This window comes from Hydra vulgaris, chromosome 11 (assembly GCF_038396675.1).
Source record: "Hydra vulgaris chromosome 11, alternate assembly HydraT2T_AEP".
Taxonomy (NCBI): domain Eukaryota; kingdom Metazoa; phylum Cnidaria; class Hydrozoa; order Anthoathecata; family Hydridae; genus Hydra; species Hydra vulgaris.
In genome coordinates, this window is record NC_088930.1 from 28,997,769 (window position 1) to 29,025,649 (window position 27,881).

Below are 27,881 nucleotides of genomic sequence, written 5' to 3' on the forward strand. Positions count from 1 at the left end.
TTATTAGCATTTATTTATGTTTTATTATTTCTTATTATTAGACAGAAAGATTTATTTTAAATATCACACAGCTTTTTTTTTAATACATACATACATACATACATACATACATACATACATACATACATACATACATACATACATACATACATACATACATACATACATACATACACATACAAAAAGCATATTATATAAAAAGACATATATTACATTTTATATAGTTACATATAATTGAATCTATTTTTTTATAATTATATTTATAATATGTTATAATATATTTATAATTACATATAATTATACATGTTTGTTTATGATTATATCAAAATTATAATTATACCTAATTACGTATAGTTAAATTTATTTTTCAAGTATTTGTTACTTTTAATTGTTGTTTGTTCTTGTTGTATATAAAAATGTAATTTTTTCAGCTGAAAAATTAATACTACACATAATGGTTGCCTTTCAAATGGAAATTGAAGGAAATATCCAGAAAGAAAACAATTTTGCTGACATACAGCCTATAAATAGAGGACCTGATTATTCTGCTAATATCTCTAATAACCAAAACGAACAAGTTGATAAAAAACCTAAATCTGGGTTTGTTATTGACAACCAATTGAAGGATTTATTACTTCTGCAGCTTGACCTGATTGAACACCAGCAATCAAAAATAACTCAAAAAGACAAACAAATTATTGCTCTTCAAGGAGAAAAAGATCAAGTATTTTTTATTTATTTACTGCTTTCTCATAAAAGTTGCAAACAAACAAAAAAAATCATATTCAGGTATATGATTTTATGATAAATATTACTGTAAAAGTTTTTGGTATTATGGAATATGATCAGATTGCCATTTGATTGCCATTTGAGATGATTGGAGAGTTTTTTTTCAAGTTGTAAATTTTTAAGCAAAATTTTGAGTTTTTTCGATTTGGTTTATTAGTTTGATTTATTAAACCATTTTTTATGAATTCAAATTAAAATGCTTGAAGATAGTACCTTTAATTGAAGATAGTACCTTTGATTGAAGATAGTACCTTTGATTGAAGGTAGTACCTTTGATTGAAGATAGTACCTTTGATTGAAGATAGTACCTTTGATTGAAGGTAGTACCTTTGATTGAAGATAGTACCTTTGATTGAAGATAGTACCTTTGATTGAAGATAGTACCTTTGATTGAAGATAGTACCTTTGATTAAAGATAGTACCTTTGATTGAAGATAGTACCTTTGTTCACATTAGTAATTATTATTATTGTTATTACATAAGTAATTTTTTTTACCTTTATGTACTAAATTGTAAAAAATATTATGTCAGTAATAATATAGAAATTTCAAATTTAATATTATTGTCATGGTAACAAGTTAAACTTTATAACTTAGGAAATAAATTTTGTAATTACTTTATTAATGTATTTCTTTTATTTCCAATTCAATAATTTTGAATATAAAATTTAGCTTGAAGCCCGTCTTAGAAGAATGGAGAGGCGACTTGCTATACAAAAAAGACACACAATTGAAAGTGAAGGTACTTCAGTATCAAAAAAGTAAATTTTTGTTTTTTAATTTTTTTAGAAAAAACTCTCACTATCCTAAAACTTGTCAACTGAAGTTAAAAGTAGTCAATTTTTCTTACTAAATATAGAAATATTGATAGTGGTGTGTTAATTTTAAATAATGCTCATCTTTAATTGTATAATTGAATTTTAAAAAATAAAAATTTAAATTCATATTTTTTTCAGATTAAAAATTTAAGATTAAATTAAAGATCTGTTTCTGTAGTATTAATCTTTCAAGTAAGGTAGACATATTTTTCAAATAGGGTAGTAAAATATTTTTAAATATTTAAAATATTTCATTAGTGAAAAGAAAGAAAAAAAAAGTTTATTTACAAACCCTATGTTTTTAATTAACTGAATTTAACAATTTACAAAGTTCCCATTTTTTCAGTCCAGCAGAAAATTCTATTTATCAGAGATACTATAACAACAAAGCTTTTTTTTGTTGATACAAATTAATTTACAAGTGTGTTCATACTATGGTTTTTTGCCGAAATACAAGTCTTGCAAAAATTTTGCATCTTTATTTACCGTATTTCAAACTGCTATTACAGAATTTACATTTGAGAAAATTCTCCTTCCATAATGCGTTACATAAAAAATAAAAAAATTAAATTTCATAATAACGACTTGTGAAATGAAAATTGCAAAACAATTCATTTCAAAAGTAGACTTTTGCAACAGTCCCTTACAAAAAGAGCATTTCGAAACATGCACTTTCAGAAAAGACTCGAAAACATTTATAAACTGTTACTCAAAACAAAAATAAAATGCTATTATTTATTATTTAATAAAAAATAATGTTGTTGAATTTTTGATCATCCATAGATATATCAATAGTATTTCTGTGTGCATATATATATATATATATATATATATATATATATATATATATATATATATATATATATATATATATATATATATATATATATATATATACATATATATATAAACATCTTCACTTCCAACAAAGCTGCAAACAACCACTTTTAGAGTTGGAAGTTATTGGAAAGGAAAAATGAAGATTATAAAGCAAGATAATGATTAATAAACAGCTTAAAAGATTGCAAGTTAGATGAATTGAGTAAACAAGATAAAGGAAGCAAACTCCAAAGAAAAAATAGTCAAAGAAAAAAGACAGAAAAAAATTTTTGGAGCACTTAGGAACAGTCACAGGAACAGGAAGAGTTAATCCTAGAAGACAAAGGGTAGATGACTTATTGAGTATATTACCTTTCATAAATATAGATCTAGATTGTTGCAATAACAATTAGCTGAAAAAATTGAGTTTTATCTGAGTTAAAGTTCACCAACCACTAAGAACCCCATGCTGTAGCAGAAGTAAGATCCTTTTCAAGCTCAAATGCCCCCTTCAAGCAATAAGAGAGCGTTGGCTTCTTATCAAGATAAGAATAAATACTAGTATTGTTAGCGAATAGGGCTATCTATTGAGGACAACTTTTGCTACGATTGGTAAGAAGGGATTCAAAAATTTTAATTTTATCTGAATTTGAAAATAAAATTTTATTCATGTCTAGTTTTATTGCTACACTTATCCTACCTTGGTATAGATATTCCAAATGACAACAAAATGACAAGTTCAGTTTTATCAAAATGTATTTTATAATTTTAACACTAATTCTACAGTGCAGACTGTACAATAAACAGTGCAAAATAGCAGCTCACCTATCAGGGATCTCTAGAAATTTATAAAAATTTCAAATTAGGCTTAAAATCTTGGGAATGGTGCCAGCAAAAAAGTTTCAAATGATTTTACATAAAAAATTTTAGTTTTTATTTTATGGCAAAAAAAACTGTAAAAAAACCGGAAACTCTTCACAAAAAGTTAAATTTTTTTTTTAATATTAAGAATTTGTAGGATTTTTTTTTTCTGAAATATAGTTGTTTATTAGAGCAATTCTGCAGTGTAAAAAAAAAAAAAATTAAGTTTCTATGGAAAATAAGATTTTATTTTTTTAAAAAAGTGTCCTCTTTTCGGAAAGTTGTCCCTAAAAGTGGACAGTTCCAAATTAGACGAAAAAAACATAGATAAATTTATAAATTCAATTTTTTTATTTTTAATGTTAAAATATACACATAATGATAATACAAACAGAAAAAACTAGAAATAAATAAATAAAAAGACATGAGCAAGCTTGATCTTGAAATAAAACTAAAAAATTTATAAACTAGGTTCTGCAACTTTTTGTGCAAAAGAATTCTTTGCCTTTTATATATCTTTTTGGGAGAAAGGTTCACAAATCCACGAACTGCAACTTGATTTTTCTCAAGTTTTCCATAAAACTTGTATCTCTGGCTTTTCATTTTCAAAAATCTTTGGGCACTTTTTGTACTTTATTTTGGCTTTCTTGGCAGAAGTTTCCAATTCAGCAAGTATTTTTTTCAGGATATGTTTATATTTTTTTGCAATCTTGACAGATTAAAAGTTTATGAATCATTTTAAGCGCATCTACATGATTCCATACATATGATTTAGATGCTTTAAATTCTCTTTCTTTAATTCTTGTTTGTTAAATGACATTTCAGAAGTATATATTATGAAATTGTTATTTATTTATAAAATTTTGCATATGCATTGACACTTATAAATATTAATAAATAACACTTAATTACATAGTTATATATTTATAAAAATAGTTAAATACATCTATTATGACGTGTTTCATAAGTTTTTCTTCAAATGTAACTTTTCCAAAACTTACTGTTGCAAAAGAATTTATTTTGACTTTTTATTTTTTATTACTGTCTCAAAGCGTTTTATACTGATAATATTTCGGGATTCTGAAAATAGCATTTAATTAGAAACATTTGGTACATAAGATATGTAATTTTTACAATTCTTTCCATTTTCATATTGGACTTCAAAATGTTGTTTAGCAAAGCGCTCATTTCGTAAATGCTACCTCTAAAAACACTAAATTCGTATGTAGCAAAATAAGTTTATTTTAAAATTAAACTTGCAAAAAGCTATATTTCAGAATGAGAACATGCAAAATGAACATCAACAATTTTAAATGTTTTGTTTAATTTGATACAAAAAAAAATTATTTTGTTGTTATCAATATCCTTGAAAGATTTTTTTGTTATCAAATTCTGAAAGTTTTTCTTTTCTGGAAATTTACAAAACCTTTCGGTTAACAACATAAATTCATACACATAAATGTGCAATCAATCTTATAAACTTATTTTGTATATCTTTGAAAACATATTTAAAAAGTCTAGTAGTTATATTAGTTGGTTGTAGTAGTGGCGGTTTTTGTTCTTAGAAATAATATTGCAGTAGTAGTGGTTTTTTGTTTTTAGAAATAATATTGCAGTAGTAGTGGTTTTTATGTTCTTAGAAATAATATTGCGGTAGTAATGATTTTTATTTTTTTGCACTTTTCTTTACAAATTTAATTATTAAACAACTTTATTTAGACCATTAATTACTGGCCAAAAAGATCTCAATAGAATTGGTTCAAAAGATTTTAATAGAAGTGGTTCAAAAAGTTTTTCAAATGCTGTTGTTACTGTGACATCTAGGAATAGTAAAAAGTTTAAGTTTCGTTCATACATGAACACTAATAGAGCATACCTAGATTATCCTTTAAATAAACTGATAACATCTAACAATACAATCAATATAAAAGCAGAAGAAATCGACAAAAAAATATCAGGTATCAATTTTTAGTACACTAGTCAGCAACAACAAAAAAATTATAATTTTAATTTTATCTGAATTTGAAAATAAAATTTTATTCATGTCTAGTTTTATTGCTACACTTATCCTACCTTGGTATAGATATTCCAAATGACAACAAAATGACAAGTTCAGTTTTATCAAAATGTATTTTATAATTTTAACACTAATTCTACAGTGCAGACTGTACAATAAACAGTGCAAAATAGCAGCTCACCTATCAGGGATCTCTAGAAATTTATAAAAATTTCAAATTAGGCTTAAAATCTTGGGAATGGTGCCAGCAAAAAAGTTTCAAATGATTTTACATAAAAAATTTTAGTTTTTATTTTATGGCAAAAAAAACTGTAAAAAAACCGGAAACTCTTCACAAAAAGTTAAATTTTTTTTTTAATATTAAGAATTTGTAGGATTTTTTTTTTCTGAAATATAGTTGTTTATTAGAGCAATTCTGCAGTGTAAAAAAAAAAAAAAATTAAGTTTCTATGGAAAATAAGATTTTATTTTTTTAAAAAAGTGTCCTCTTTTCGGAAAGTTGTCCCTAAAAGTGGACAGTTCCAAATTAGACGAAAAAAACATAGATAAATTTATAAATTCAATTTTTTTATTTTTAATGTTAAAATATACACATAATGATAATACAAACAGAAAAAACTAGAAATAAATAAATAAAAAGACATGAGCAAGCTTGATCTTGAAATAAAACTAAAAAATTTATAAACTAGGTTCTGCAACTTTTTGTGCAAAAGAATTCTTTGCCTTTTATATATCTTTTTGGGAGAAAGGTTCACAAATCCACGAACTGCAACTTGATTTTTCTCAAGTTTTCCATAAAACTTGTATCTCTGGCTTTTCATTTTCAAAAATCTTTGGGCACTTTTTGTACTTTATTTTGGCTTTCTTGGCAGAAGTTTCCAATTCAGCAATTTGAACATATGTTTGTTTTAATAGCTTTGCATCGTCTTCTACTCTTAACTGGTTTAACTTTTTCTGTAAAAGCTTGACCAGCCACTGTTATGAAATTTCTGGCTTTTTTTTTGCAGGATGCTAATAAGCATTTTGGAATCGAAATTGCTTCAAAAGAGCACTTTCAAAACTGATTTTTACACAAGTCGCCAATTCTTTTTGAGAAGTTAAATTTAAATTTGGATTTAGGTTAGAGTTGCAGGCAAAATTAAGGTTTGTGTTTGTCAAGGTTTTGTGCTTCTACACAACTGTGTTGGGAGATTTTGTAAAATTTTTTTTGACAAGTTGCTAAAACCACTTTCAGCATAAAATTTTTGTAAAATATCACGCCAAACATCTTTGACATTGCAAAATACACCAATATCAAGAGGCTGCAAAATGTGAGATAAATGGGCGGGAATGAAAATGAGTGTTATATTGTTTTATTTACACTTAATGACACGTGCATCCTGTGGCCATCCAAAAGTAGAATATGTTGACAATTTTTTGAATGTGAGCAATAAACATTTCATGGAGCCACTGCAAAAATTGATTACTTTCCATCCAACCTGATGGTGATATTGTGTAAAGTGTGTTTGGTGGACCTCTTTTAATCCAATCATCATAGAGTCGATTCTTTGATTTGTAAACAACAAAAGGCATTAGAAGGAATCCATCAGCATTAACCCAATTAAGAACAGTGTAGCTTATTTTTTTTCGTATTTTCAGTTAATACTAGTGGACTCTTTGCATCTCTTCTGGTAATTACTTTCGCATCGCCTTTGTTACCATTAAAACCAGTATCATCACAATTCCTACAAATGCATGGCTTTACTCAAATCTATTTTTACTAAATCAAAATGTTTTTTCAAAACATCAAAATAATTGGCAATAATTTCTGGTATGCATGACTGCTCTCAAAGATGCGATGTTTGTAGCTGTTCTTTTGCTTAGTTCTGAGTGCCATTGACTCATAAATTGTACCATTTGCGACCAGGTATTTTATTTTTGAACAAACACGTTTCATTATTTTCAATTAAATAGTCTCTCTCTAAACTTTGAACTTAATCTTATTGTCTACCAAAAAATTATTTTTTAATTTTTATACATTTTTGGAAGAAATATACAGAAAAGTAGTTTTTTGATATGGTTTGCCTCGTGGCTATCAGTGACTTTTCTTTTTAATAAAATATTATAGTTTTTGTTTAAAGGCCTAAAAACTGTAAAACTTGATTTCATTTTTAAAATTAAATTTAAAAATAAATAAGAACATTTTATGACATGAAACAATTTTTATAAAGCAGAGATGAGTTATGAACATGTAATAAAAAAAATATTTTAAATATGGAGATAACATAGAAAAACTACTTTAGATTTAAAAGTAATCTAATTAATTTGAATTGAAGCTAGTGCTGTGTTTTATTAGATTTACAGTTTAGATTTATGAAGTTTTACAGTTTTATTCGGCCTTAAGATAAAAGCTATATTATTTTATTAAAAAAGTGCTTCAACCTATTTTGCTGGCACCTTTTCCTCTCATTTTAAGGCTATTTTGAGTTTTTTGGAAATTTCTAGCAGTCACTCATTGCCACGAGGCAAACCATATCCAAAAATTACTCTTCCATGTATTTCTTCCAAAAATGTATTGAAATTCAAATATTTTTTTTGGTAAAGCAATCCTCATAGAACAAAAAAATCAAAAAGTTTAATTTTACTGTGTTTTGGCTATAAAATAAAAGCTAAAATTTTTAATGTAAAAACTACATCGTAATTTTTTTCTAGCACCATTGCCAACAATTTTAGAATTTTTCTTAAATTTCTAGCGATCCTTGATAGTAGCTGCCCAAAAATTACTTTTTCTTATATTTTTTCATAAATTCACAAGGATTAAAAAAAAAAAGTTTTGTAATGCAATTCCCAAAAGACAAAAAGAAAACACTAAAAAAAAAATTTTGATTCAAATTCTCTTTTTTTCCGGAAAAAATTTTTTTTTATTGGCTCTTTTTTGGGTCTTTTATAAGTCAAACCATGCGTCAAAAAGTTTTTTTTACCAACAGATCCAGAATGACAACATTTTAATTAACAATAAAAACAAAATATTATCAATTTTGCTTAGCATGTGAACTTATGATGTTATGCACTCTTAAAAATAAAATACAAGTTTATCTTTATACAATCTTTTTAGTTCTGCTCACTTTTAGCCTTAGTTTTTTAGATTTTTTAGTTTTTTAGATTTAGGCTCTAAATATTTTAGAGCATGAAGGGACAGATACAGTAAAAGGATGCGATTTTGCTAAATGACCAGCTAAAATGAGTTTAAGTTTATGGAACTAGAAATAATAGCTCATTTGAGCAGCGACCATGATAATATTTGTAGAAAAGAGATGCAACCTTACAGTGATGGGAAAGTGGCTCAAGCTTGGCAGGTCCAACTACATTTACAATACATTTTTGAACCTCGTCTAGAAGAAAAAGAACACCATTAGGAGAACCAGACAAAATATGATTACAGTATTCCATACATGGATGATTAAGATATTTATAGATGGTAGAGAATCAGGAATAGGAAAATGGCAAGCATGATAAGGAGAGCAACTTTATTAGATGCTAACTTTGCAATGGAGTGGTTTCTATGTGAGGTCAGTAGTGTATGATAATCCAAGAAGGGTCAGAGTGTTCTCCAGAGTTTTTAAACATTTGAACTACAGATATTACTTTTTAGCAGGCAGGAAAACAAAATTCAGTTATGCACTTATTGAATAGTTTAGAGAGAATTGAAGAGAGTTCTGGACTATTGTATGACTATGATAGGGATTCATAGGTGTAAAACACAAGCTGTAGTAGAGTTTAATTGAGAAATGACTTTAGCAAAGAAGCAATAGTAATTTGAATGTCGAACAATGGGTTGACCTGTTTAACTAGAAATTCTTTGCAAAGAGTATGACCATTAAATTCAATTACCAGTAGCATGGTGGTTGTAATGATCCTAAACCTGACCTGAGCTGTCCTAGAAACTACCTAATAATCATTTTTAATGATTTGACAACAGAAAAATAAAACTGTCTATCAACAGTAAACATCATAATTGCAACAATAGCTAAATTAGTGCATAAAGATATTTGTACGCAATAAATTATGCTAAATATTAACAGAAATTTTTGTGTTTCCAAAATAATTAAAAAAGATTAGACAACAAATTAAAACTATAAAACAGAAACACTGCTTCACACTAAACACTGCCAAGTGACACCACAACTTATTTAATAAGTAAAATTTATCCAATTAGTTATTTGTGCTCAAAGGATTTTATTTATTAAAATTAACCAAAGGGAAAATTGCAGTTTAAACACTTTGAATATTTAAATCATAAATTAGTTAGCAACTTAAATAAAATAAATTAGTAAACACAGTCATTATCAATTGCCATATTAAAAATTACCTAAATGCTTAGAAATAACATAAAGGGTTCCATTAAAGTTCCCTTTATTAACAAATCCTCAATAAAGAGAGAGAGGCAGGCAGTGTTTCTAATGCACATTGTTAAATATTGTTAAAAAAACTTACAATAAATTATTATGATTTATTAAATAATTTGCATTATATACATAACAAAAGTTATTTAGGTCAATTTATGTACATTCAAATGTTATTAAGGTCAATTTAGGAAACATTTAAAATTTTTGATTATCTAAATTTGAAAAATTGATTTTTTTTTTAAAAAAAAAACTGATCGTTTTTAATTATTTACAATTATTTATAATGAATAAATTTAAAATAAAATTTATCATTTTAGTTATTTTGATAGTAAGTAAAATAATTAAATAAGTATAGATTAAAATAAATGTCATAGAAATTTTATTTTTAAATATCATTTTTTTCTAGCCTGTTTTTCCAAAAAAATCAGGTGGCCACGAAATACAGCTAGCACAGAAATTTTGAACACATCTGACTTTTTGTTTTGTTTTTTTTTAATTCAAGATTTAAGAGGTAACAAAGCAACAGATGTTAATTTTTAAAATTTATATAATATTTAGTTATCTGCCCTTTGTTCTTAACTACCATTTCAATATGTTTTGGCATAAATAAGCATGGTTTTTGAGAAAAGGAGTTAATGTGTTGGAGTGGTCCAGCAACAGCTCAGATCTAAACCCAATAGAAAACATTTGGAAGCAAATGAAATCAAAGACTCGTCGAGCATGCTTCACTTTGATTCCAGAATTAGTGACAAAAAGTGTTTGGATTCAAGACATTTTATTCACAATAACAAAATAAAATACTGACAAAAATTTGTATATAGTTTATATAAATATTTTTTTCTTTCTTTTTTTGTTTTATATAATACACACATACCTTTACAAAGAAGCATTTAAACAAAGAATCATGGACAAGCATAATCATTATTTCTTATTTTTTTCTAAGAGAAAATATATTTTATTTACTGATATACACACATGCACACACACAGACACACACACACATACACACACATACACACATGCGTACGCATGCATTATTGCAAAATAGTAAAATAAAAATGATACTTTACACACACACACACACACACACACACACACACACACACACACACACACACACACACACACACACACACACACACACATACACACACATACACACATGCGTACGCATGCATTATTGCAAAATAGTAAAATAAAAATGATACTTTAACTTTTTGCTTTCTTAGAGAATTAAAAACTTATTCAATTTTTATTTATTACGTTTTTATTATGTTTTTATAACTGCAGTATAAATATTGTCATAGTTTCAGAGTGATTTTTAAAACTAATATTTCATAAGGTTATATACAACAACAATCTTGCATAATGCAATAATATTATTAGATCAGCATAGGGTCAGAGTGACTATAAAAACTAATCTAACTTGGTAGATATTTTGTCTTTGAAAGAACTTTTTTTTAAATTACTTTGAATGCAAACAGTACAAAGTTACAAAGTAAATATCAAAAACTAATTTTGAAAAGCGTTAATTTTCAACAACAGCAACGCAAATAGTTACAATTTTTTTGGGACCATGGAAAAATATTTAGGTATATGTACATTATATATAGATTTAGTTTATATGAATGACATAACATAAGTTTAGTTTATATGCATGACATAAAATAAATTTAGTTTATATGCATGTTTACTTTAGTACCTCCTTGGCATGTTATAGAAAAAAAAAATTTGTTTTTCAATAATCTTGATGAGGTATAAAACTTATTGTTCTGTAAAATTTTAAATAAGCACTTCAAGACAAGATGAAAAATTATAATAATAATCGAACACTTTTTTTTACCTTCTATGTTTGACTTAGGATATTAGTGATGATGCATTCACAAAACGACACGCAAAACCAGAAACTGACGAAATCAAAAGAAAAAGGTAAATAAGTAGTTGTATTTTTTAACAATTAAAGTAAATATTTCTATTAACTATTGATTTCATATTTGATCAGTTTTATATGGTTTTTTTGCTGTATAAATAAAATCATAATAAAAATACCTTCAAGTTTTTTGTTTTTTTTAAATACATCACTGTATTTTCTTTTCATCTACTATCTGCAAATTAATTTAATTTTTTTTTTTACTATTATATTTTTTTTTTGTTTATATTATTTTTCAAAAATTAAAAAAAATAATTTTGGTTTTATTGAAAATAAACTTGTTTTTAACAAAAAAATTTTAATTAGTTTTTAAATTTTTTTAATATATATGGGTGCAACTTGTTTTTAACAAATGTCAAGATAATTTTTAAATTTTTATCAGTAGCACTGATAAAAGTTTAAAAATTATCTTGAAATTTTTAAATTTTTATAAGTAACAATAAGTTAAATTGTTGAAGATTCAAAAATCTTTTCCTAAGTAATTGTTCTCTTTTAAAACTTTTAAATCTTTTAGAACTTTTAAAAGTAAATTTTTATATGAGATAAGATCATTTTTAATGACAAAAAAGTAATTTTTTTAAATGTAAAGAGTTATTCAAGTTTATAATAGTTATTTTTTAATGTAAAGAGTTACTCAAGTTTTTAATAGTTATTTTTTAATGTAATTCATTTTTAATCTAAAAAATTTATTCTAAGGTGAGATTAATCTGTTTGTAGATAAGAACTAAGTATTTTTATTACCACCAAAAGGTTACCATCCAAAGATTGCAAGCGTTTCCAACTCTTACTCATAATTTAATTAAGGGTTTTATATCTAAGTTTTACTTTGCTGTTTAAGCTGATAAAGTTTTACTTTGCTGTTTAAGCTGATAAAGTTTTACTTTGCTGTTTAAGCTGATAAAGTTTTACTTTGCTGTTTAAGCTGATAAAGTTTTACTTTGCTGTTTAAGCTGATAAAGTTTTACTTTGCTGTTTAAGCTGATAAAGTTTTACTTTGCTGTTTAAGCTGATAAAGTTTTACTTTGCTGTTTAAGCTGATAAAGTTTTACTGATAAGTTGCTTTTACCATACCTTAAGGTTTAATGCAAAAATTATATATATTTATATACCACACCTTAATACCAGGATATTTAAGTTAATGTCACCAACTTAGTACTGCCACCCATCTCACCTTTAAAAGCACCTCATTAATTTGACAACATTATTTGTTGTAGATCCTGTATAAATTCAACCACTAATTTTTTTTAAATAGTTACTGACTATTGAACATGAATTATCATTCAATTCTTCAGGCAAAATTTTTTAGGAAATTTTTTCTTGAATTTAATTGACTTACGTATTTCTTTGCATCAAAATTTTTACAGAAATATAATCAAAATAAATTACTGCTGTATACCTGTTATGAAAATATAATTAAGTGGAGATATCCTTAGACAATATCCTTTTTATATTAGTTTTATATATATATATATATATATATATATATATATATATATATATATATATATATATGTATATATATATATATATATATTTTTATATATTTATATATATATATATTTATATATATATATATATCAGGGTGTTAGCCAGGCCGATGACAACGCGTATACTGCAGAATTTCCAATGGATTGAAAAATCCCAAAATTCAAAGACCTTTTTTTTTTATTGAAATAAAGCGACAAAATCAATAAAAATTCCCAATATTTTAATAAATAAAATATTCCCAATACAGCAAAAACGCTGTAAAAAATATATTCCTACTTTAGTACCTCCTTGGCATGTTATAGAAAAAAATACTTTGTTTTTCAATAATTTTGATGAGGTATAAAACTTATTGTATCCACCCTGTATATATATATATATATATATATATATATATATATATATATATATATATATATATATATATATATATATATATATATATATATATATATATATATATATATATATATATATATATATATATATATATATATATATATATATATATATATGTATATATATATGTATATATATATATACAGATATATAGATATACAGTACCTACTCATATTATTAGACTCAAGCTCAATTTTTAGCTTTTTGTCTTTTTTGTGTGTCTAAAATGCAATACAAGCAATCGCAACTTAATTTTTTTGTTATATAATCTATATATTATTACATACAAAGCATATTAAGAAACTTAATACTTGGTTGTGAGCCCTTTTGACTCTATAAGAGCTTTGACACGCCTTGGCATACTATTTATGCACTTTGAGGTCAATGCTTTAACTTCTGGATCTCGAACCCATACATCAATCAGTTGTTCTGTAAGCTTCTGTTTACTCGTTATTATTTCCGCACTGATTTTACGTTTTACTAGCTCCCACAGATTTTCAATAGGATTCATATCTGGAGAATTTCCAGGCCAATCAAGAAGCTCAATACTCTCATTAGCAAGAAATGTCTTTATGGATTTTGCAGTATGGCAAGGAGCACCATCTTGCATAAAAACTATTTTTTCACCATTAGGAAACCACTCTCGTATCTGTTGAATCAGGGTGGTCTGTAGGACAGTCTTGTACTGATCTTGCTTCATTGTCCCTTGTACAATGTAAAGTTGACCGGTACCCCTGCTTGATATGCATGACCAAACCATTATGGATGCTGGGTGCTTTACCTTGTTTACGATACATTCTGGCTTGTGTTGTTCTCGTGGTCTACGGCGGACAAATGTGGCTTTGTCTTCTAAAGTTTGAAAGGTAGATTCATCGCTGAATACAACCTGAATATAGCAATAATTATTGATGTTTAATAATATTTAAAGTATTAGTAAAATCAATTGGGGTAAGATATTAACGCAAAAGCGTCTTTTGAAAACTTGTAATAATAAAATATTGTTTGTTTAAGTTTCAGGAGAGAATAAATAGAAAATCTACCTTATTCCAGTCATCCTGAGAAAAAGAAGAGTGTTTTTTAGCCCAAGCAAGACGTTTTTTAATCATCGCAGTGGTAAGTTTTGGTTTCTTCAGTGGCTTTCTGCACTTGAATCCTAACTCGTAACTTCGCCTTCTTAAAGATCCAAGTGAAATGTTGATTCCTTGGTCTTTCAAAACGCTTTTCAGTTTTATTGCTGGCATCTTACGATTTTGCTCAATAACTTTTTTGATCTTTCTATCATCTCTAGCACTTGTTATTCTTTTTCGGCCACAGCAGCCTGTTCGCTGTGCTTCTAATTTGACCCCCATTTTGAGTTTAGAATTTATTCTTCTAACTGTAGCCTGTGAGACTTTGACAATTTTGGCAATATTTCTTTGACTGTGATTTGTTTCTTGCAGAAGAACAGCTACTTTAGCTAATTTACGTGGGGAAACATCACTAGCTCTACCCATTATTAATCTTAAAACCACAACAACATTTAATAAGTTATTATATGACAGGGATTCTTTAAAAAAACACTTAAAAACAACTGAAATTTCATTATTTGAGTTTTTAAGACAGTCGACAATAATTTAGACATATAATTTGAACATATAAAGACATATAATTTGAGTTATGAAAGATAAAAATAACTGAATGTTTTTAATTTTATATTTTTAAAATTTACCATACCTTTTATAAAGTTGAAAATATTGTTAAAAAGTGTATATATTTCATAAATGTTTTTAATCTAAAACAAAAAATGAATGACAGGAAGTTATATTACATATAAATAATAAAAAGTAAACAGCAATAACCCCTACCTAACAAAGAAAATCCAAAAAAGTAACAAAATTTTGAATTTTTTTTTTGAGTCTAATAATTTGAGTAGGTACTGTATATATAGATATATATATATACACACATATATATATATATATATATATATATATATATATATATATATATATAATAATATGTAAGGAAAAAGGAAATCTTGTTTGTAATTACTAAATTTTGTGAATTGAAAAAAAAAATTACAAAAACAGAAATTACAATACTATCAACAAGTTTCACTCAAAATAACCACCATTAGCATCAATCACAGCTTCAATCCTGCTTCGGAACCTGGAACAAGCTGCTGCTGGAGACCAAACATTTGGACTGGTGAAGTCGTAAAAATTTTCAGATAACCATATTTGACTTTTCCCAGAGGTGTGGCAAGGGGCTGAATTCTGCTGCCTTACATATGGCCTACCATTGGCTACCCTTGTTATCCAGGGCTTCACTACAGTCTTTAGCAACTCCACGTAGCCATCTGAATTCAACCTGAGGCCCTCTCTGAAAAATGCAGAGGCATTACATCACCCTCAGAGGACACACATCCAAAACCATCACAGTTTGGAGAAATTTAGTTTGCATTACATAAAGAATGTCCTTTGGACTGTATGCAAGCTATCTGTTGTTCTGCATGTTGTGTTTTTATTCCTGGCAAAAGTTTTTTTTTATCAGAAATACTGAATCATGGATTCAGTATTTCTGTTTTTATGTATTTTTAATACATAAAAACAGGATATTTCACTTTGCTCAGTCATTTCTTCGCTTAAACGATTTTCATGGGTCTTCTTTGAGCAAATGACATTTGCAGCACTTGTATGAGTAGTAGCGAAGGTCTTCATTGATTGCAAGTTTCATAGTAGGAGATGAAACATTCATTTCATGTGACAAAGCCTGAATTCCAATGCCAGAGTTCTTCAACACCTTTTCCAGAAGATCTTTGAGGAATTCTGCTGTACAAACGCAATCAGATCCTCTGTTATGGATCTTTCTTCTTGTTACAGCCTCGTATTCAATATCACTATTGTAAGTCTCTAGTTCATGCCTGATTGTTTTTACTGTGTTCAGGGAGCATTGGGCAGCAGTCATAATATCCTCATTTTGATAGCCGGCACAAATCATCATGATGCAAGTGATTCTCTTCCATGATTCAGGTGGGTTCCAGTCATCCATCTTCTCTGACATCTTGTATATGAATAAAGAGGGGTCTTAACTTTAAATGATGAGTAATATGTGTTTTATCCTCTAATCTGCAGAAAAATATAATTATTTATAAATATGTCAAATTTATCCCGAACACCCCGTATATATATATATATATATAAATATATATATATATATATATATATATATATATATATATATATATATATATATATATATATACATATATACATATATATATATATATATATATATATATATATATATATATATATATATATATATATATATATATATATATATATATATATATATATATACATATATATATATATATATATATATATATATATATATACATATATATATATATATATATATATATATATATATATATATATATATATATATATATATATATATATATATATATATATATATATATATATTGCTGTTGTATGATTTAGTATTAAAAATACTAAACTCTTGATTGTTGTAAAGTGCTCAATATTTAAGAAACAGAGCGTTTTATAATTAAATTTTAGAAAAAACAACTTTTAATGGAATTTAAAGTTTCATCAGCCATGAAGGTACTTCATGGCTGATGATTGCCGATAGGCATGAAACTTTAAGTTCCATTAAAAGTTGTTTTTTCTAAAATTTAATTATATATATAAATAATATATATATATATATATATATATATATATATATATATATATATATATATATATATATATATATATATATATATATTCCTGGCAAACACCCTGTGTATATATATATATATATATATATATATATATATATATATATATGTATATATATTTTTTATATATATATATATATGTGTGTGTGTGTGTAGATGGGATGTACAACACATGCGTCAACAGCGTCAGCATCAACTTCTTACACGGAAATATAATGAAAGAGAAGACAAAAGTCCAATCATATTTGAAAGTTTATTTCGAAATCCAGAAAATGGTATTATTGATACTTATTTAACAATTTTAAAATTACTATATCTTACTAACTTGCTTTAGGTAAAAATTCTAATAACCTATTTGACTTGACCTTAAAAGTATTATAGATTACCTACTTGACTTGACCTAAACATTACTATATTCTTACCTAACTGAATAGTCATTACTATGTCTTACTTACTTGACTTGACTTAAAAATTACTATATCTTACTAACCTGATTTGACTTAAAAATGAGAGTATTTTAATTGCAATGTTTAGATTATTGAAAAATATTGCATTAAATTTAATATAATCCTTGTTTGCTTTTTTTATTGAACCTTGTTTGTTATTGATTTATTCATAACTGTTAACATTCATGTTAACAACATGTAACATTACTTTATTCAAATTAGTTGATTCAATTTTGAGTTGTAAAATAACTTCAGAATAAAAACAAATTAAAACATGCCATTCAATTATTTCCTTAACATTAGACAAATACAATAATTTTAAATATTAGCCTAAAAGTTTCTTTTTAAACTTTTCTGTTCATTTTTTCTGAATTTAGCTTGTGTTTTATACCTTTTATGCGCACATTTTTTTTCACATTAAGTTGTAGTTTTCTATAAATATATGGAGAAAATAGCTGTTTTTAGCTCATTATAAACAGTGTTGCCAAACAGTTATTTTATGCACAATTAAACAAAAGTTGTTAATGATAACATTTGTTAAAACTGAAATTTAAAAATGCCACTTGACAACACTGATTATAAATATAGTTTATTTTAAAGGGGTAACAGTAATTGAAACACTGATTATAAATATAGTTTATTTTAAAGGGGTAACAGTAATTGAAACACTGATTATAAATATAGTTTATTTTAAAGGGGTAACAGTAATTGAAACACTGATTATAAATATAGTTTATTTTAAAGGGGTAACAGTAATTGACAACACTGATTATAAATATAGTTTATTTTAAAGGGGTAACAGTAATTGAAACACTGATTATAAATATAGTTTATTTTAAAGGGGTAACAGTAATTGAAACACTGATTATAAATATAGTTTATTTTAAAGGGGTAACAGTAATTGAAACACTGATTATAAATATAGTTTATTTTAAAGGGGTAACAGTAATTGACAACACTGATTATAAATATAGTTTATTTTAAAAGGGTAACAGTAATTGAAACACTGATTATAAATATAGTTTATTTTAAAGGGGTAACAGTAATTGAAACACTGATTATAAATATAGTTTATTTTAAAGGGGTAACAGTAATTGAAACACTGATTATAAATATAGTTTATTTTAAAGGGGTAACAGTAAGTGACAACACTGATTATAAATATAGTTTATTTTAAAGGGGTAACAGTAATTGAAACGCAAGAGCAAAGTAAAGCAATTTTTTTTTTACTACATATTTATATTGTCAAATGTAAAGGCTAAAAAATAAAATAAATCACTAATAAAATATATTGATGAATTTAAAATAAAAACATAAAAAGTTATTAATAAAAATTGGATTTAATTATAATAATCAAGCTTTTTTTTTTTACAACATTAGCTATGGTACTTGAAGTCTCAAACATTATTCCAGTTTGTGTTTTGGGAAACCACATACCAGTGATGAAGAAATGGTAAGATATTAGGATTCTCATAATAAAAGAAATTTTGTAAAAAAGAAAATTTTAATATAAATAATTGATTTTGTTATGTTCTCCTTCATAAATTTGATAGTATGCCAAGTCTATAAAAGAATATTTTGAAGAATATTTTTTAACAATTGGCTTTGTTTTATTAATAGAATTTTGAAGAGTTGGTTTGTAAAGTATACAGATTAATATGATAAAAATCATGAATTTAAATATTATAAAGTAATTTTAGTACATGTGATCAAGTATCAAACATTCTTATAAATAGCTTGATATTTAAAATATAATATTCTTAAATAAACTTATATGTTTTTAACTTGTCAATATAAAACAGATTTTTAGGTAAAGGTTTGATAAATTAAAATATGTAAAAACGATGTAAAATATAAAATTTTGAAAAATGGTATAAAATATTTGTTGTTCTATACTCTTTTATTACTCTCATTAATAATGAAAATGGCAACAATGATGTTGTTGTGATTTGTTGACCAATACTACCTGGTGATCATGGTTTGATCTCTCTGTGAGAGATCAAACCATGATCACCAGGTAGTATTGGTCAACAAATACTGATCTGATTTTCTCTGATCTGATTTTCTCTGTGATGGCCCTTGGGTAGAATTCTTTTGTCTTCTGACGAATGTGCTGCCTTTGTAACTTCGTTGATTCAGGCTGGCATGAGACTTCTGGAGAAACATTAACAGTGTCTTTAATAAGGGTAAATCTGATATTCCTCCTCTCTTGCATGGTTCAGATTTTGTTCCTCACCAAAAGACAAAGCTGAATTGCTAAGAACTTTTTATCATTCTCATCTCTTGATTCCACTAATCACATCCAACCTGATATAGTCGACAAACAGGTTGAATTATTGCTTGACATTCATATCATTCCAGCTTCTGTAGTAAAAGTGATTTCCTATATATATATATATATATATATATATATATATATATATATATATATATATATATATATATATATATATATATATATATATATATATATATATATATATATATATATATAAATTTGTAACTATATTCTAGGAATTAAACTTAGAAATAAAGTTAGATAAGAAATAAATCAACAATGAGCAACCAAAAGTCTAATAGACTATTTTGCTATAGGTGAAAATAAATGTTCAAAGCAATTTGTAAATTTTCGAAAATAAGAAATTTTTTAACATTTTACATTACATTTACATTTCTTGGTTTTAAACTTTTCTCTTTGTACAGTTTAGATCCATAAGTCGTGTAATTGCTTTCCTACTTTAATAAAAGTCACTAAAGATTCATTTTTAATCAGCTCCTGATCAAAAACGGTTTACTTGTATACAGGGGCGATAAAAGCATTTTTTGGTCGTTGAGATAGCTAACTTACAGATAAGGAGCAACCTCCAAACATTAATATGTTTATACTCATGTCAAATAAGGATGCTTTGCAAAAAATTGCGATGATTGGAGCTTGGGAACAAAAAAGCCTTAAAATTTTGGCCCCCTACCCCAAACGTGAGAGCAACAAGTTGATGAAGTATTTTTTGTACTATTTTCAACTAGACTTATATTCATCGATAAATTTTAAATTTCATATTAAAATATTTTAGTGTTCAAAAATTATGACCATATAAAATTTAAACCCCTGTCAATTTGAGGGAGTTGCAAGTTTTAGATTGTCATAATTTTTGAACGCTGAGAGATAATACTATAAAACTTAAAATTTATCAATGAATATAAGTCAAGTTAAAAATAGCACAAAAACTATTTCATCACAAAATAAATGTGAAATAATAAGCACGTCATTTTTTTTCAGTGGTTGTATTAAAATCTTTTTAATTGTTTTGTATTTTGTTTACAACGTGTTGTGGTTTCAAAAAAATATGTTAGTTTTCGGATTTAACTTGAAATTAGTTTTAAAAATGACAAAAGAAGAAGACGTAAGAGAAAAAATTATGATTTTTTACAAAATCATTATAGTAGCTACAACTTGTCGTGTTATTCAACGTTTTTCTCAAACAAAATCGATCAAACGCAAATCTGGTGGTGGAAGAAAGGAAGGTTTTAAAGATATAAAACTAGTTAGAAAACTGGTTAACAGTTTTAAGAATAATCCAAGTCTTTCACTAAGGAAACGCGCAAAAATATATGGTTTTCTCATAGTTTAGTTGCAAAAGTTAGAAACAAACATGGTTTTCATTCTTTCAAAGTACAAAAAGTGCCCAACCGTTCTGAAACTCAACAAAAAAGTGCAAGAACCCGCGACAGAAAGTTGTATGACAATTTTATTTCTAAAAATTTCTGTATTATTGAAGGCGATAAAACTTATATCAAGTACGATCATCAACAAATTCCTGGTACTTTTTATTATACTGCCAAATATAGAGAAAAAGCAGAAAAAGAAAAAAGCAGATAAGAAATTTAAATACACAAAACATGACAAGTTCGCTGAAAAAGCTTTGATTTGGCAAGCTATTTGCAATTGTGGCAAAAAATCAGCACCTTATATTTCTCAGTCCACACTTTCTGGTCAAATATATGTTGAAGAATGTTTACAAAAACGCCTTTTACCTCTCATTAAATCACACAATAACAGACCTGTGTTCTGGCCTGATTTAGCTTCAATTCATTATTGTAAACTAGCTATGGAATAGTATAAAAAGAATAATGTGAAATTTGTGCCTAAAACAGAAAATCCTCCAAACTGCCCAGAATTGAGAGTTGAAAAGTACTGGGCTATTATTAAAAGAAAAATGAAAAAAACAAAAAGCTTTGCAGAAACATTAAAGATATTAAATATAATTTAAAAAAGCATTAAGTAGTTTTGATTCTTATTCTGTGCGCAAGCTTATGGGTACGACTAAAGCAAAAGTTCGAAATTTTATTAGATTTCCACAGGAACAATTAATTTTTTTTACTTTATGTTTGATTTTCTTATATTATTGTATTAAAATTATTACTTGGTTCGAAATAAAAATTGAGGATTACTTTTTTTTAGTTGTTTTTCTACTCTCACATTTATTTTGTGTACACGTATTAGGTATAAGCATATAAATGTTTGGAGTTTGCTTCATGTCTGGAAGTTAGCTCAAAGACCAAAATATGCTTTTGGCGCCCCTCCTTGTATAAGCCTAAATTTACGTATAAGCCTTAGTAAACTTTTGATAAAAAAGGTTTACTTAGGCTTAAACGTGCATTTTCATTTATGGAATAATAATATTTCGCATACAATATAGAAACATGAAAAACTGATATTTCAAAACAGTTAGCATCAGCCGATGCTGATGCATTGGCTAAATGGTCGATGCATCGGTAAGCGATTTATTGGTGCACCCTTATAGTTTAGGGTGTTACGAACTATCTATGATTAAGTAATGCTCTCTATTAATTAATGAATAAAGTACTTAGAAAGATAAACAAATTTTGCTGTTTAAACTGCTTTAATAATTGTGCTAACGGTTATGCAATATTAGACAATGAGACATGTTTAAAAAATATTAAATTAAAAATTAAAAAAACAAAAATAAACATTTCCACATTCAATATATATACACTTCAAAATTCAAAACAAAAAATGCATTATTACCGCCAAATATTTAAAGTCTATTTTTTACAAAGTCTATTATTAACGCCAAATAGTTAAAGTCTATTCTTTACAAGTGCTAGTTTTTTGTGAGATTGATTTCATTTCAGTAAATTTTTCTTTGGATCTTACTTTTAAACTATTATTCTATGATTTGCAAAGACTTCAATAGTCATGCAGTTGGCCTGGGTGTATACTTATGTACTAATTCACCTGTTTGTTGTAAAATTAGGTTTGAATCTATTGACTATTCTTTTATTTGCAAAGACTTCAATAGTCATGCAGTTGGCCTGGGTGTATACTTATGTACTAATTCACCTGTTTGTTGTAAAATTAGGTTTGAATCTATTGACTATTCTTTTATTTGCAAAGACTTCAATAGTCATGCAGTTGGCCTGGGTGTATACTTATGTACTAATTCACCTGTTTGTTGTAAAATTAGGAATCTATTGACTATTCTTTTATGTGCTTTTACTCAGTTATAAATCAAATTAAAAAAAAAGAGGGCTGTTGCTTCACTCTATGACTTTTCTTTTTATTCTTTATCTTTTCAATACTGCACTTATTTTGATTTTTTTTTCTGATTTGAATTTTCTTATTATCTCTAGGCTAATTTTGTTGTTATTGGTGACCTTAATATCCATTGCACTGAATGGTTAAATCTAGTACCACTAGCCCTGTTTGCTCTAATGCTAAATTTTTACCATAATCAAAAATTTTTACCGTTAGCAAAACATTATCAAAAAACTTTTTTTTCATGCAACTGTCTTTACTTCTTGTCTCTTTTCTTTGACACTAGCTTGTTTTTAGTTTCTTCTTGTTCTCCTTTATAAAGTTTATATCATCTTTTAGTATCACTAAAACCTCTTTTTTTACATCTCCTCAGGCTTTGATGCTGGTTTTATTTTCATGGTTTTTATTGAGATGGTCTTTGGGCTGATGTCTTTCATCTCTTTAAGAATTGTGCTGTTTTTATAATCTCCTGAATTGAGGTAGGCATGGTAGTTTTTATTCCTTCTTGTTAGTTATTTTTTTCTGAGATTAGGGAAAAATTATTTTTCAATACAATACTGTTAATATGTACAATATTCAAATATTCATAATATATTTATATATTCTTAAAATTAATGTTAATTTTGGCTAATTTATTAATGTAAATTGATATATATATATATATATATGTATATATACATATATATATATATATATATATATATATATATATATATATATATATATATATATATATATATATATATATATATATATATATATATATATATATATATATATATATAATCATAATACTTTTATATTATACTTGGTTAATCAAACTTTTTTTGTTAAAAAAAATGTTTGATTAACCAAGTATAATCTTTCAAATGTGTTTTGAATGCCTTTTAATACTGCAGTTATAAAGAAAGATCAAACTATAACTAAAATATTGTCGGATGCTAAACAAAAGCATCATCAACATAGAATCATTATCAACATAGAAGCGTCATCAACATAGAAGCATCATCAACATAAAAGCATCATCAGCATAAAAGAATAGTCAAAGGATTCAAACCTAACTTCATAACAAAACGGGTGATGCATAAGTTATTAAATAATTTTAATTTAATTTTTTTAGCTAATTAAACAATCAGGTGGTTCCCATATGCATACAAAATCTATGAAATCTTTATTTTATTATTTAAATAAATTTATTAAAATTGAGGTTAAATGCAGCAGAACGAGAGTTTTTTTGAAAAACGTCTTAAAAAAGTTTTTTTTAATTCATTACATAAAAAAAAAGTGAATAAATCATTTCAAAAATAAAAGCATTGTACGAAATACCTTTTTTTGTAACTTAAAAAAACTGGTCATTTATTTTCTGATAAAAAGAGTTCTTGTTGTCCAACACTCTTCAACTAGAGAAAGAAAGCCAAGCAAGACTTGGTGACAACTGAAAAGGGATAAGTCATAGAAAATTGGGCATTAAATTCAGTGGAAATCAATTGACAACTGTTCAATTAAAAATATGAATATTCAATGCAAAAAAAAAGGGAGCAAAAAATACATTAATCAGCTCTATAACATGAAATCACTTCTGATCATCGATGAAGAAAGATATTATTTCCAAGCATGTGATAACATGCTCGGAAATTCTAGACACAGACATCAAGGAAACATGCCCAGCTAATGTTGGCTTTGCAGAAAAAAGAAATTTTCAAAAAAGTTGATAATGTGGGTTGCTATACCTAACAATGGTCTGAGCCATTGTTTTGTACTTGGTGCAATCAATACATCTATGTTGATGAATCTTTTGAATGTTGTTTTTATTCATTCGCAAGAATGAATGCGACTAAAGATTCTCTAAATTGGATGGACAAACATGTTAATTATATATAAGCATAAATAATCCAATCCGTCAAATATGTCTCAAGCACAACTGAGTTAGAACTTTTGGTGGCATTTGGCTCAAAAGGTTTATTAGGAAGGTTGGCAAATTCAAACTAAAAAAGTTGATTTGAATTTTTCACATTTGCTTATGAAAGGTGTCAAAGCAATATTGAGATCTATTGGAGATGATGGAGATAATGATTGCAGATGATGGACTTTTTTCATATATGTAACCGATTTTTATTTGAAAGTAAAAACTTTATTTTAGAAAAATCTTCTTGTAGTTTTATCTTTTTTTAATAAGATATTAAAATTTCTGTTTTATCAAACAACTTATCATCACTCATTATTGGTAAATTAATGCGTAAGTATATGCCCAGGCCAAATATTTAACTATCAGAGTCAGCACTAAAATTCAGCTCAATTTAAATTAGTGTTACAAAGGGATGTAGTTTTGGCAATTTTTGAAAAAGGTAAGATTTTACAGATAAAAAGTAACTTTGAAGGCTATGAATATTTGTAAATAGTAGGTTGAAACAATTTTGTGGTAATATAAGTTTTAAATTTATAGGTAATATAATCATGATTTATATTATAAAAAGGAACTTGACTCAAATAGAAAGAGTATTTGGTACCTTAAGCAATATGCTAGACAGTTGTTTCAATACTATACAACCCAAAGTCTTTATTCAACCAAGAGTCTCAAGGCATGAGAGCCTTCAAGTCAAAAAATTTTTCTCCTAGTCTTAGCCTAAAAAGCGCGTCTTGCAACAGGATATGTGGTCAGCTGTACTGGATTACATGTTACCAACAGCAGCTTGATCACAATGATTCTGACATGACTTAACCTAAAACACCAGGAACTAAATAAAATACCAGGAACCATTACAATACACTAAGGACTATGAAACATCAGAAACCAGACGAAACACCAGGAGAAAAAAATCAAGAGCCATATACAATTAAACATCAGAAACTATATAAGCTATATCAGGAATAACGTAAAATGTTCATACTATTTCCTGACAAAACACACTCTTGCGGCATGTACCATTTTTTTACTTAGCTCCTCAATTTTGTGGAGTTCTGTGAAACTTTCTAGAACCGTTTAGAACTTTTTAAACCATTCTAGAATTATAACGGAACTTTATAAAACTTTGTTTCAGAGTAAACAAGTTTCCTGGCTGACTAGCGTTAAGTAAGAAAGATTTTTAACTATTTAATCATAATTATAATGTCTAGCACAGTCAAAGAGTCGGACCCCGACTCAGTCCCAGCTGATCTGAGTATATTTTTAGAAACGTCAAAACTGTAAGCAAACGGAGTTGGGTTTTATATTTTTTAGATTTGTAAAATCTAGACGAAGCTAAACTTCAATGTTTGTTCCTAGTCAAAAAACAATTAGTAACAAGTCAGATCATATATTGTACAAAGGTTTAAAGAAAGAATACCTGATAATTACTTGAAAAAACTTAAAGATTGATAATATAATACTTATTAGGAATTATCATTTATTAATAAATAACATTAAATTGCTATAAGTTAGTAAAACTATATAAATTATCAAAAATATTTTTTTTATTGCTTTTTTTTTTTTTTATACAAAAAAAAACTTTATTGTATGTAGAAGACACTTGATAAGAAAATAGTTAGGCGTATAGACATTTGGCAGTTCAATCTTTTTAGGTCGCTGAAAAGATTTGGTATTTGGCGATACCGGGGCGGGTCTATATAAATCCACCCTTAAACTGTATTAAATGATGGGTCTGGGTCTTGGCCATTGATACCTTATCCTAGAGAGGTTAAAGTATCAATGGTACCATCATTCAACGGCCTTAATAACAAAAACTCTTCTATTACTAAAAGAAACATGAAAATCTTGTTATCTGTTCCATGAAGTATTCCTTAAAGGAAGGTAAGAACGCATAAAATAAAATGTTTTAAATGTCTTATAACAATTAAATAAAATACGATTAAAAATAATTAAGTTTTGTTTTTATTTTCTAAGGGTTAAAAAATAAAATTTACTTATGTTTGATTTTGCAAAACGTATGCAGCTATTGAAACTAAACAAGTCTACTTCCGAATTTTTGTCATAAGTAACAAAAGTTCTTTCCACTTTTGATGTAGTTTATTTAATTTGTCGAAATTTTCCTTTCTCACCTCATGTCATAATTGTTGGTTACTTTATTTGAAATGAAAACAAAATATTTGATTAATTTAAAGATAAAAAATATAAATATAGTTTTACAGGCATATTTTCTTTTTTTATGCATACAAAAATGCATTAAACAAATAACTCTTGACAACTGTTACGATTACAACTGTTACGATTACAACTGTTACGATTACAACTGTTACGATTTTATCAATTTTTTGTTTCAACGGTTTAAAAATAAAAGTTTAATAATAAATTTTTAGTGAGATGCAGCTTCCATGGTTTAGTATTGCAAAGCGTGAAGTTCAATTGAGAGAAGCTAAAGAAAAATTGATGAAGAAAAAAAAGAAATCCTTTCTTGTCTAAAGACATTAACCAATTATGAAATTATTACTGAAATATAAATTTAGCGTTTTTATATATATACATATATATACAAGTCTTGTATTTATGTCTTTGAAATGTGTTCATATTTTGCCTGACTTTAGAGCAAGGTGTGTGTAAGGTGTTTAGTAAGCATTCTATTATGTGTAGTAAGTTGCATATTTTATTTATATATACGATTTTTTTTAATCATATCGTTACAGTGAACACTAAACACATGACTTGAATCAAA

The 27,881-nt window shown here is 26.4% G+C and overlaps 1 protein-coding gene across 1 annotated transcript; it reads left to right on the top strand.

The window, feature by feature from the left end:
- The first annotated feature begins 410 nt into the window (after positions 1 to 410).
- On the top strand, positions 411 to 27,881 carry LOC100212258 (male-specific lethal 1 homolog). The gene is made up of 8 exons (XM_065810700.1): positions 411 to 724; positions 1,461 to 1,549; positions 5,006 to 5,244; positions 11,388 to 11,443; positions 11,550 to 11,617; positions 17,389 to 17,507; positions 19,059 to 19,131; positions 27,529 to 27,881. The coding sequence occupies exons 1-8, from the start codon at positions 455 to 457 to the stop codon at positions 27,629 to 27,631; spliced, it is 1,017 nt and encodes a 338-aa protein (XP_065666772.1). The 5' UTR covers positions 411 to 454; the 3' UTR covers positions 27,632 to 27,881.